Source organism: Triplophysa dalaica, chromosome 4 (genome assembly GCF_015846415.1).
Source record: "Triplophysa dalaica isolate WHDGS20190420 chromosome 4, ASM1584641v1, whole genome shotgun sequence".
NCBI classification, from domain to species: Eukaryota; Metazoa; Chordata; class Actinopteri; order Cypriniformes; family Nemacheilidae; genus Triplophysa; species Triplophysa dalaica.
The window spans coordinates 24,452,270-24,465,007 of NC_079545.1; the positions used below are offsets into that span (position 1 = coordinate 24,452,270).

At 38.2% G+C, this 12,738-nt stretch overlaps 2 protein-coding genes across 3 annotated transcripts in view; both read left to right on the forward strand.

The window, feature by feature from the left end:
* cfap299 (cilia and flagella associated protein 299) overlaps nucleotides 1-6,098 on the forward strand; it is a 68,192-nt gene extending 62,094 nt beyond the window's left edge. The window contains exons 5-6 of one of the 2 annotated variants that reach the window (XM_056744931.1): nucleotides 3,451-3,580; nucleotides 5,701-5,840. In XM_056744931.1, the coding sequence (XP_056600909.1) occupies nucleotides 3,451-3,580; nucleotides 5,701-5,793 (223 nt within the window). In that variant the 3' untranslated portion in view covers nucleotides 5,794-5,840. Of the gene's footprint in view, nucleotides 1-3,450; nucleotides 3,581-5,700 lie in introns of both variants that reach the window. The other variant, XM_056744932.1, reaches the window with a different exon arrangement.
* Nucleotides 6,099-7,492: 1,394 nt separating this feature from the next.
* bmp3 (bone morphogenetic protein 3) lies at nucleotides 7,493-12,502 on the forward strand. Its single transcript, XM_056744866.1, has 3 exons — nucleotides 7,493-8,172; nucleotides 8,720-9,615; nucleotides 10,407-12,502. The coding sequence occupies exons 1-3, from the start codon at nucleotides 7,905-7,907 to the stop codon at nucleotides 10,596-10,598; spliced, it is 1,356 nt and encodes a 451-aa protein (XP_056600844.1). The 5' UTR covers nucleotides 7,493-7,904; the 3' UTR covers nucleotides 10,599-12,502.
* Nucleotides 12,503-12,738: the final 236 nt, after the last annotated feature.

Below are 12,738 nucleotides of genomic sequence, written 5' to 3' on the forward strand. Positions count from 1 at the left end.
AGCCAAGTTTTTTCATACAGCAATACTTCTTAATTTGAATCAAATGGTTTGATGTAGATTTCATGTAGCTCAGGGGTTAGAGCATTGCGTTAGCAGTGACAAGGTTATTGGTTTGATCCCAGGGATTGCACATACTTAGTAACAATATTGTAAAATGCAATTTAAATTTGGATTTGGATTAAAGCGTATGCCAAATGCATTCATGTAAATATATATGTCTGTGAAGCAGGTTAGGAAATCATAGCCATCAAAATGTTATCTTAACCTACACGCAAACATGTGATGAATTACAGAAAATCTGATTTATTTATGACTTAAAAACAAAACGGTTCCAACTTACAGCGTTCTCTTATACTGTGACGGTAAAGGAACACCGAATTAAAAAAATATTGATAATATTAATGCGTTAAAATAAACATCTCCATGTAAAGTACAATAATTTAAATGAGTCTAACATAAAACTTGAAATAATATGATGAGTACACTACAGAGTAAGCGTTATTGTTTCCTCAGTTTTTTAGTCTCTCTCTCTCTCCCTTTCTCTCTCTCCATCCTTCGCACGGGAACAATAACAGGCAGTGCTTGTGGTTGCCACTAAGATGGAGCAGATGCTGTGTTCTTCCCGTACAGATGCATGAATCCACACCACAGCTGACAGACTTTGACTGCCTCACCACAAAAATAAAGAGTAAAAAAGTCACGGCCACCAGCTGAGGACACTCACATTCTTCTCAGTGGAGAGCATAAAGAAAGATGCTCAAAAGAGTTGAGAGAATGACTTAATTTTCTAGTTGCCAGGGAGTGTTTTTGCATTTGCAATGTATTTTATAGATTCTTTGTCACTTTCTTTGAATGTCCTTTGAGATTGGTCTTATTCAAGGTCACAAACCAGACTTTTCACTGAAAGCTGTTTTATTTCTCATTGATCCATATAGTAACAACTGGTGGATTTTTCCCTAAAACACTCCATTAGGCTTCAGTACGGTAACCATGGAGCACTGTGGTACACAAACCTCTTTTTCTCTGTAAGTGTTGTAGTGTTATGGTAAAGACACAGACGTGTTATTAACAGCATGGTAATTGTTTCCACAAAGCTCAGGTTTTTCACACGTTTGCTAGTTAGTGTGGGTGGGGTGCCATCCAGCTGCACTATGACTATTGAGCATTGTATGTTGGTGTGTGACATCTCTTTAGGGACAATATAGGGGTCCAAAAGGGCCAGTGAACATGTCAATCTGACACGTGTTGCCTCGCTCGTGGGTTAGGGAGAACTAAGAGAGCCCGGCCCGTCCTCCGTCTTCCTTTGACTTGAAATTTTAAAAGCTCTGGAGCATTTTTCTGCCCATCTTTTCATGTTCGCTGTTAAAATATCTCACATCTGTCCTGTTTCTTTGACCAAAAGTAAGCGGTTCACCATTGCATAAAAGTGGTCAACCCAAAAATGCTAATTGCTATATGGCGTTTCAGTATAAATAGACACAGAAAATGCTGTCAAACCTTATTTCAAAAAGAAGGAAGTGAATATGCATCCTTGCTTTTAGAAAAGTTTACATTCTGTCTGTTATAAATCCCCTGGAATGAAAAAGGAAGCCTAGGTTTGATCCAGCAGGCAGACAGAACTTGTGATTTCATGCATCAATGTATTTCCTCACAGAATGTGGCTCTTTATGTGGGTCTGCCATGTTTACTGTTAAGGCAGTTGCTCCAAAGGTAACGGAATAAGGTTTTTCCTGCATGGGATGCAAAATGTGAGAATGTTTAGTTCAGGCCATTACTATTTGTTTACATCCTTTTCATTTCAGGCACTATTTTATTTGCTTTGGTGACCAGCACCATGGTTTCTGGTCACCTTAACAGGAAGTTTGAGGTGTCTTTTTCCAACTCTTTCTTTCTCTCTTTTTCTCATGCACAAAACCATGTGTAATAAATTATAAGTTGTGGTTGTTTCAAGATGTTACAGCCATAGGATGAGGTCTGCTGAGCATATATATAAATGTGCAGGGAAGAGTTGATCCGGTACGTTCCCAAAGACATTTTAACTAATTAACATTAAACATATGTTAAAATTTGTGTGAAGTTTAGTCTTAATACTATTCCCTAATGTAGACGATTGTTTTATTGGTGGTTTATTAAATTAAATATTATGGTTCTTGAATAGTTACATGTCGGAGCGTTCTCAAGATTTTTTCACAAGCGTCATGTGAATATCTGTATTTATACTTCACGAGGGATTGCTACTGAACCAAATCCTCGCTAACCTGACATGAGCTAAATAAGAATATCTTAATGTTTTCTTAATATCTTTAATATCATTAACATTTTACAGGTGTTGTTTACAGGACTGTTTAGTAATAGTAGCAGCATACAGAGCTCTGGCTGATGTCCTAAGAATATGTAGCTCTTGCATCCATATGTCTCTCCCTCACAGTAAAAGCCTCTCCCCGAAGTCCAACTTTGTTCTTGGACCACAAACTACTGCTTGGGAATAGTTGAGGTCCATTTGAGCAGCCCTTGCTGCTTCAGAGTGTGACATTTGGAGTTTGGAGTCTGCGTCTCCAAACAGCTTGATAAGAACCACTAAACATAGCTTTTTGAAACCGGCTGTTCCTATTGCCGCAATAGGTATTTCATTATTGTTCACCGAGTGCATCAATTACATTTAAAATTCTTCTTTCTGCCCTTTCCAGTGTTCTGCTGGGTCTCAATCCAAACACTGATCAGTGCAGACCGGAATTCTTGTGGAGATTTGTGTTGGTTGTAGCTGTGAGAAAGGGTTTCTTCTTTAGACTAAAATGTTTTATTTAAAACTTTTGCAAAATATCATCTGCGAACGACATCTGATGTGTAATGTGATGTGTAAGTGAGGCTTGTGTCCAACATGCACATTAAACACTGAAATTGGAAAATCAGTAACCTTTCACTAAAATCTAATTTTGTCTAGATTTTCCAAAGTAAACAAACTTACAAAAAAATCTTTGGTCAGGTTACATAAAAACTCTGATGAGCAAATGTTTCTTCTATAAGTCATTTGGCCTCTTTCTTAAAAATAAGAACCTTTTCTTGCCTAAATGGTTTCTATGAAAAACCTTTTACTGAATGGTTCTTCGTCCATGGAATCAAAAATGGTTCTTCTGTGAAATCGCTGTGAGGAACCTTTAATCACCTTTATTTTTAAGAGTGTATTTTTTTTAGTTTTTAAAGGCTTTTAATTTTAAGAGAGTTGTAGTTTACTTTGACAACTGTGAGTTGCTTTGTCTATTTGGTTTATTTTATTTGATCATTGAAAAATGTTGTTTTGCTTTTGCATTTTGTGCTTTTAAGTGTGAGTTTTCCTGTTTCACCCATTTTGAAAAGATTTTTACAAAGACTTGTTATATCTGTCAGCATATTTATTTAAAACATACACTTTAATATCTTTATAAGTTATTCATACTGATGTCTTTTCTTCAGCTTCTACAGCTGGAAAACTCAGGTGGCTAAATGTAATACCAGTTTAAACTATGAGGTGATAACAGAGAATCAAAGTGGCTTGCTGTTTGAAAACAAAGAAGACAGAAAAATCTTGAATGTTGACCCGGAGGTAAGCCTGTCTGATATTTAAAGCATTGGTGAGGCACGGGTCAAAATACATGAATTTTACAGATTATATCAATTTTGCATAATCTGTAAAATGATAATTCACCCAAATATTCATTTTTGTTCGTCATTTACACACCCTCATGTCATTCCAGACCAGTATCGGTTGCAGAACACTAAAGCAGATATTTTGAAGAATGTTGGTAGCGTAGCCCTTGACTTCCATTAAATCGACAAAATATCTTCTTTTGTATTCCACAGATGAAGGAGACATATACAGGTTTTGACAGGCATGGAGGTGAATAAATGACGGCAACTATTTACAAATAAACACTTTGAACTATTTTATAGGCATTTAGTTTTTGATCAATCTATTAACAGAATTCATCAGGACCTAAAGACTTAAAAAACTCCTTCCATCCATCCATCCATATATATTTATAAAATATTCTGACAGTATTTTTATCATTACCTAGTATTAACAGAATCTAGTATTGAGCCTAAGCTGAAAAAAATTAAAGGTGCCAGGTACCACTTGCATGTTTACAGATCTTACAAGAACCAATTTGAGTTCCTTCAACAGCCCGCAAAGCACTTCGAGGTGTAGTGAAAAGGTGACTCCAGAACTTCGGAACTGAATATGGGGACTTTCATGAATTAAGGAGTTCTTGGAAAAACCACCAAGATTACAGAGGTTCCACCAATAACCTTATTATGAGAAAAAGCACTCAAAATACAGTTTAAGGTTCTTTCAGTACACAACAGGATATTTGAAGCACCTTTTATTTTTACAGTCTAGGATAAAGTCATCGTAAAGTCTAAACTAAAACGCACTGTATAACGTGCCATATTATCTAATATCCCCCATGTAAAACCGAGCGATCCTTACTGCACCTGGGCAGCATTTTTGTCCCAGTTTCTCGAAATATCCGACAGAGCGTCTTATAATGAGCCGCAAATGCAGTCTTGGAACCTGTGCCTCAATTTTTTTGCCTTCGTGCCCAGGGGCTATGAGTGCATTCTATTTTGGAAAAGAGGCAACGCTGCAGACCGGTCTCTTTGAACACAAACTCACCCAGGCTGCCTCGTTGAGGGCGAGATGGCAGAGGCGAGTATTGCCTGTGGTCGAGCACACCCCGACCAGGCCAGCTATTAAAAAACGAGGGGAGGCTAAGGAGCCCAGACACTGAAACCACTCGTGCACCCGGAATCCAACCTCAGGCCCCCACCAGCCATGACCTCATTGCCCATGTGGATGCATTTCTTCAGTAGAATGATGGCATATTACACACTGGCCTTGATATGTTTGTTTATTTATTGTTTGCTCATTTTTATCACCCTGTAAGATATATGCAGCATTGTGCCCATTAAAAACATGGGTCAAAACTTTATAATTTGGATTTTGTCCCCCTTTGATGAAAATATGCAGGTTATCTCTTCAAAGCAGCATTTAGTGGTTTAGTTTGATAACCAGCCCTTATACAGTAAATCAACAGCTAATGCGTTTTGTTTGCTTAACTTTATTTGTTGTGAAGGAAAAGGGGTGTTTATCCTTGCTCACCCTTAAGGGAACATTAAAATGTGATTTAAATGCCGAGACAATTTAATGTCAATTTAAAGAATAATGCAAAAGCCAAGAAAACCTCAGTCCACTTAAATCTTTGAACGCAGTTACCCTTTAGTAAGGGATCACAGCTGGCTTAAGATCGTATTTATTCATGTTGGAGACATCCTATTGATTCCACATTTTAAAGTCATACCCAGACTGATGTTTGAACACAATCTTTACCCTCTTAGACATTTTATTCAATATAATGTAAGTGTTGAAATGTCTGTAAAGGTTTTTGTGTGGAAATACTGATTAAATACTTAATGTTTTTTTTAGTAAACCCGCCCTCTAGTATATTTCTCTATAGGAAACCTTTGTATCCGAATAGGCAAAGAAAAATATGTGGCAGTGGTTTAAAATGTAAACCTACTACGGAACATGTCAGGCGAATTTCCCCTGCTACAGATTTGATCTGACAGTAGCAATAACTATTGAATAAATAAAAGGTTTGCAGTTTCCAACCTGTCATTCTAATTAATCCGTTTTAGCCTAATTACTGTTTTTTACCCCAACAGGCATCACCTGGTGACAGCTCTGTCCGAATTCCTGTCCAGTCTGACCTATATGTACATGTTGTCTTTTATGACCACATCCTCAGAAAACCCTGAAGCAGTTCCTGTTCACCACTCTACAATTAAATATGTATTAAAAAGCACTTGAAGTCTCTAATTTCATCTACATAAAAACTGTTTTAGTCTTACATCCTTATGCCTTCATGTTGCGCACACATCTGGATATGTTGATGAGACTTGGGTTTTTATATTTACGACCCACAAAACAGAGTAAAGTTTTGTATTGATACAGTTGTGATATTATTATTTACTGGAGCATTTAATAATGTTGTAGTTGCATCTACTGCAACCAAAGAACACGCCATGTGCACGCCATTCTTTTAACTCTCAGAAACGTCTGATGATGCAGCAATTTACATGGGAACATGAAGCCTGTATTGTACGCTTTTCTAAAACAACTTCTCTGTTTGTCTGGGCAGATCAGAGATAAATGCCTTGAAAGACATGGGGGACTTTCATGTACCCCTATGACTGCGTTGCATTTTGACTAAAAGCTGCCACATAATAAATGAAAACAAGCTTTCATTCCATGAGATTCCGATCCAAAACTACTACAGAGAGTTCATTTAGATCCACCAGTCAGTTACGGCCTCTGTCTTGGATTAAGGAATTACATTGTCGGTGTCTATTGGTACTCGTTGAAATAAATATGAGGGTGAAAACTGATATATACTGAAACTTTTTTATAATAAAGAATACATTTTTATCGTACTGCCACAAACACTTCATTTGTTCTGACCAATTCCTCCAAACTCCCAATTGTCTGCAGTAGAGATTTCCGAGGACAATCAATCTGACAAGAAACAAGGGATTTGTAGTGTATATACCTACTGAACCTTTCTGTTTAATCACTAGGAAGAGCTCAAGAAGTGGGTGGCAATTCACCCACATTCATAACTGTTTAACTCAAATGACCTCGATCTCCATTCATGTGGTCGAGTGGCAGTGTGATGGAACTGCCCACACTGGTCCCTCACGACGGCACAGCTCATTCAAACACCTACAAATCAAAATAGCAGATGTGCTTGTGAAATAAACGCGAGAACAAACAGACGTTTTTATCTTAAGGCGGACCAAAATTTAGTGTGGGGGAAATAAAACATGAAAAATATAGATTATCGAGAGAACCAGGCCTTGGATAGATCCGCATAAATGTATCTTGAAAAGAACTCAGATGGCATCAGATGTCTAGGGGAGAGGAGAGGGGGGTCAATCACTTCCTCCTCAATGATCCTGAAAGAGAGACCGTGAAAGAGGATATAGAAGCCGCGCACATGGGTCTGGTGTGCGGCGGGGACGCCGTACAGCATCCGGATCAGACTCCACTATGCAGGATGTGTCTGCTCACAGCCATTGAACGCAACTAAATGGGACCGAGAGCCTTTAATGCTCTCCATAAGCCATGTCATTCAGCGCGTCATCCCAGACACACAGCTTTGCTGAGAGACGTTTCTCGGATCTCTATCAAGCATTACAAAACAGTCCCAAACGAGTCATAAAGTTGCTTCCAGAGACATTTAGCTAGTATACGTTCAAGATGCAAAAGTTTCTTTTGATGCAATAAAGAAAATTTTAAATCATGTTTTACCATTATTATTTTAATTCATTCATTTAAATTAAATTGAATCGTCACTATAACATTATTTGTCTACTGTTTAGGAAGCGTAGCTAATGCAATTAAAGTGCTGCTCATGATAAAAGCGCCTGCGCGCGCGCCCTCTCTCTCCCTGACGCACGCACGCGTTCCTCTTGCACTCCTCCTCTCCGTTGCGCTCTCGTGTGAAGAAGAATATCCCACTGCTCCCATAAGCCCTATATATTTCTAGCGCAACAAGCTTTACCTTCAATGAAGTCAGAGGAGAGGAGCGACAGGCTGCGAAACACAAAACCCGAGGATCAAGTCTGACCATCCGGACTACAGCTATAGAAACTCACACTGAACATTTATCCTCATACAGGACCGTGATATTTGCTGCATGAAGGTCGACTTTTTCGGACACCTGCATTTTGGGACTACACTGACACATTGTTTCATTTTCATTGTTTTTGAAGTCAACAGCGTCCATGTGATGCTATTCCCCTGAAGAGTTCAGAAACGCACGCAACACTGGTACACCTAGATAAACTCACAGTCCCGTACGTCAAGCATGGATCGCTGTCAAAGACTGTTCGTCCTCCTTTTGGGATGGGGCTATCTGAGCTGTGGATACTGTGCTGTGCTTAAAACATCCTCCGTGGGTTTCGCAAAAGACGCGGAATTTGGACCGAAAGTGGAGACGCAAGGCAGACAGCATGCGCAGAAAACAGAGCAGGACACGCTTTCTGAACACATGCAGATGCTCTACGCCAAATACAACAGCGCGGAATTCGCTCTTAAGGACGGAAACACAGTGCGCAGCTTTAAAGCGCATCTAGGTATGTCAAACCTCGTCAAAATCGTTAGACATTTTCTTCCAGGTGACTTTAAGTTCTTCGTGTCCAGAGTAAGCGTTCGCTGCAGTCGGTGCAGATACACCTGTTGAGAAATCGCACTTATGGTAAATTGCTCCACCAGCCCGAGATTCACATCTTGTCCTGCAGATTTTCATTTACAGTATTTAGACGTTTTATTTGCGTCATGTTGTTAGTTTAGGCTATTATCGCGCTAAGTTAAATGTCTGACCTGTAGAGCTATAGCGTTCATCCTTAGTGTTTTACAAGTGCCGATACTCGCTCCAAGTATTTTTTCAGTTATATAAAATACTGATTCTAATGTTATAAGATGTAGTTTTGACAAAAAAGAAATTGCACATGTGCGCTGTCCAACACCACGGCGATGGTCGTACTATACCGCCCCCTAGTGTTCAATTATAATCTTAATGTATAAACGCGTGTTAGGCTTCAGTTAATATAATATATATGATGTGAAAATTGTTTCTTTTTTATGTCATAATCCTAGTTTAATTTGTCTTCCTCCCATTAGGTACAATCAACAACAAGCAGCTGCAAATCTTTAATCTCACTTCCCTCACTAAATCAGAGGACGTTCTCTCAGCAACATTGCATTATTATATTGGTGACTTGCGCAACAGCAGCCACAGATGCGCAAGGTCTAAGAGCTGTCCTCACCATAATCTCAGGCGACAAGGTCACATTCACCTCGATGTCTGGACTTTCAGCGTTGTGGATAACTCCACCAGAACAATCGGCCATTTTCCCATTAACATTTCCACAATGTACCGGGACTTTATATCGTGGCAGTGGAAAGACATTACCCGTGTAATCAACCAAGCCAAGCATCACGACCAACTTCTTATAGGCATTGACATTGACTCCAAAGGACGACAGCCTTGGAAGAAACTCTTGTCTGATAGATCTCCTTACATTCTGGTCTACGCCAATGACTCAGCTATATCAGAACCCGAGAGTGTTGTGTCCACCCTGCAGCGACACAAAGGTAAATTAGTGCCTAATCTTCATTTACTTGATGCTTATAATCGCAGTGCCTCGCAACATCGGACCAGGCGCTCTGCCAACATCCTACTGCCGCTACAGAATAACGAACTTCCAGGGCCTGAGTACCCATATGAGATTCCGACCTGGGATGAGACCAGTCCCTATGATCCAACGGAGACCAAGCCAGTCAAGCGTCCTCGTAAGAAACCTCGCAAGAACCCACGGCACAAGAATCCGCTGCTGCAGTTTGATGAGCAGACTATAAAGAAAGCACGTAAGAAACAATGGATCGAACCTAAAAACTGTGCTCGCAGATATTTAAAGGTAGATTTCGCAGATATCGGCTGGAGTGAGTGGATTATCTCCCCAAAGTCTTTCGACGCTTTCTACTGCTCAGGGTCCTGTCAGTTCCCCATGCAAAAGGTACGTCACAGTGCCTCAAATATGCACAAAGTTACATTCAATTTCAAGTGTTTAATTGCACACAATTTTAGTCAGTGAGTTGGATTTATTATCTAGCAAAAAAGTCAAAGGTCAAAATTGTTGACCAACTCAAGATGCAGATATTCACATCAAGAGAAAATAGGGCACAATGCATCTCTAGAGAATTGAAATATCAGCGACACCAAGTGGCGGTCTGGAAAAATCAACTTGTAAATGTATTTAATCGACCCTGTAGACTTCACAGCAGTGCTTTCACATTACCCATCATTGTACAGTTTCATGGTTCATAATATAACCTGCCTATCACTCCTACAAAACACCTGAAAGAAATGTCACTCAAATATTTTCACCTCATGTTTTCACTTTGAGAACACATGTTGTTAGGTGAACTGCCGCTACCAATTGTTTTCTTCTATGGCATTCAAAGTAAAGAAACATGTGGTCCTAGTCAGGAAAAAAATCTTGGTTTTGATCTGTCAGTTTAAGGCCTCTTTGCTAAAGCTGTTCATAGAAAACTAAGACCCACTTGTTGCGCATTCAAGATTTATGTTGGTGGACAGCTTTCTTCTCCGATATCTGATAATTCGTGCTTGTGTTTGTTTTTCAAAATTCATGAAAGGCTATGTGAGAGTAGTGAGTACTGATATGAAATGTTACAAAAACTATATTTTAGAGAGTTCTCCATCTACAGCCACTAATAGTTTTGGGGGGTTAAGAAGGTTCCAGAGGATGTACAGGTAGCTAACTGCTTACTTTTTTACTTCTTGCAGTCTTTAAAACCTTCAAACCACGCCACCATTCAAAGTATTGTGCGGGCGGTAGGTGTGGTCCCCGGAATCCCAGAGCCCTGCTGTGTACCCGAGAAGATGTCTCCCCTCAGCATCCTCTTCTTTGATGAAGACAAGAACGTGGTTCTCAAGGTCTACCCCAACATGACAGTGGACTCCTGTGCCTGTCGATGAAACGTTTTGGTCTTTTCAACCAGCCTCCGAAACCCATTTCCAATTTTTGCACTGGAAGAAAGCCTACATAGCAGTAGCTGACTGAAAACATTATTTCACAAGCCTTGAAGGACTGTCGTTAGCTTTAAGGATTGTGAAGACCAAAGTGCTTTCCCAGAAGGAATTCGTTAATCATCATCTGAGATTCATGAACATACAAAGAAACTCTATGTTTGACTATCAAGGTTCCTGTGTTCTCACAAATATCACAAATGATAACCTCAAGATTCATCAGCAGTTGTTTTAAACATTTGTTTATTGATCATGAATCTGATTCTGTACAGTTTTTATAATCTTATGATATCAAAGCTATATTTTTGCTACATTGGCATTGATTGATTCTCAATGTCTGTATTCTATGGCTGCTAAATAGAGGTAAACTTTACTGCAAAGCCCAAATGTGGTTAAAGCTGAAAGAAAGAAAATGAATCTTTTTTTGTTACATTTGTAAAAAATATCATTATATTAAAAATAAGTAATATGTAACATACAATTCCTTTTGTCCACATTACACTTAAAATAGTGCTTAATATCTGGGTGAACTTGTTTTTAATGTCCTCAATCTTCTTAAATAAGAGAAAATATTTATTTTCTTATTAATTGCGCAGATTGTACAATTTCACATTATTACATCACATTTTATAAGCATAATGAACCTTTGGGCAGGAGTTTTTCCACATATCTTGCATTTGTAAATATATGTTTTATGATACATGCTTCCATCACTACCCGTATAAGGTTACATCCTTAAAGTTCCACTAAATTCATGATACTGCCAAGATTTTGTAAAGTTTTGTCATTCATTCACACAACTGTATTATTACACAACTATGGCTAACAAGAAACCACTATTTCAGACAGGTTTCAGATTCAAGCTGTTCAGAAAATGCTGAAGATATCAGCCATAATTTGAGTTTTGCTAATTATTGTTCGATTAATTTTGCAAATGAGGAAAAATCATCAAACCAGGTTTTTCATATACTAACATGCTTAGGTAGATAGTTATGGAAATTGTATGTCGCGTATTTAGCCATTTGATTGTTTAAGCAATTCCTTTATAAAGTGCCTTACCACATTAAACGATTTTGGATAGTAAAAAAAATGTCATATGCATGTTCATATGCTAAATAAACATCCAAGTAGAATACTTACATTTCACAATGACGTGTAACTTATGGAGTAATGTTAAACGGAACAGCACTGTCATGTTTACTTATTTTTGCAAAACGTTTTTACCACATTGATTTATTTGGATACAAAAGTGAGGTTTTTTTTATAATGTATTATGTACACATTTGTACTGTTTTCTTATATAACATTGAGCTACAATAATGACATATCATTCAGCCGTATAAATGGAGTGTGTTCCCATTGAATTTTCTTGTTGTTCTAAATTTATATTCAATCTTTGGACAATAGAGAAATGTAAACGTATATGTAAAAGTGGCCTAATATCTTAATATATAACATATAAATCCCAAAGACACAGTATGTAAAGCACTCCTTTAGCATTTGTGTAATATATATTTTTGGAGGGCTTCCAGCACACTGTGTTTTGTAAATGTTATGCTGTAGGTGAAAGGATGTGCTTGTATGATAAGCTTCATAAGAAATTATATTTGTATATGGAAATTACCTTTAAAAGCATTTATTTATTTTCTGTACTGCATTCTGTAGCCTACCTTGTTATTTTTGTGAAGCAAGCAGGGGCTTCATTAAACATTCATTCAGTGCTTTGCTGCACAAAGGTTAGACAGGTGTGCACAAAGCGTGGATTACGAGTCAAATTAGTGAAAATGCTGATTTTTTGTAACCGATCTCCCTAGTTAGAGGACTCTGACAGACCATCAAGGAAACTCAATAAAGTTGTGTACTTTTAAGAGTCGTGTAGCTGTTTGTATTTATCATGTGTTAATGTTGAACCCTCAATCCTCCAACTGACTAACACTACTAAATATTGATTGCTTTGTTATGTAATTAAAATAATGCTGAGACTGTTACATCATGGAATTTTCCAATGGGTCGATAAGTTCAGGAAAGTCACCATACAGCCGCATTTGAGTCCATTATTTAATAGATATCTCATTTACAAACCAGAGTG

Excerpts from the sequence above, each read along its gene's own strand:
- bmp3 (XM_056744866.1), top strand. The coding sequence starts at position 7,905 with ATGGATCGCTGTCAAAGACTGTTCGTCCTCCTTTTGGGATGGGGCTAT. Across the intron at positions 8,173-8,719 it reads CAGCTTTAAAGCGCATCTAG|GTACAATCAACAACAAGCAG; the intron begins GTATGTCAAACC and ends TCCTCCCATTAG. Across the intron at positions 9,616-10,406 it reads GTCAGTTCCCCATGCAAAAG|TCTTTAAAACCTTCAAACCA; the intron begins GTACGTCACAGT and ends TACTTCTTGCAG.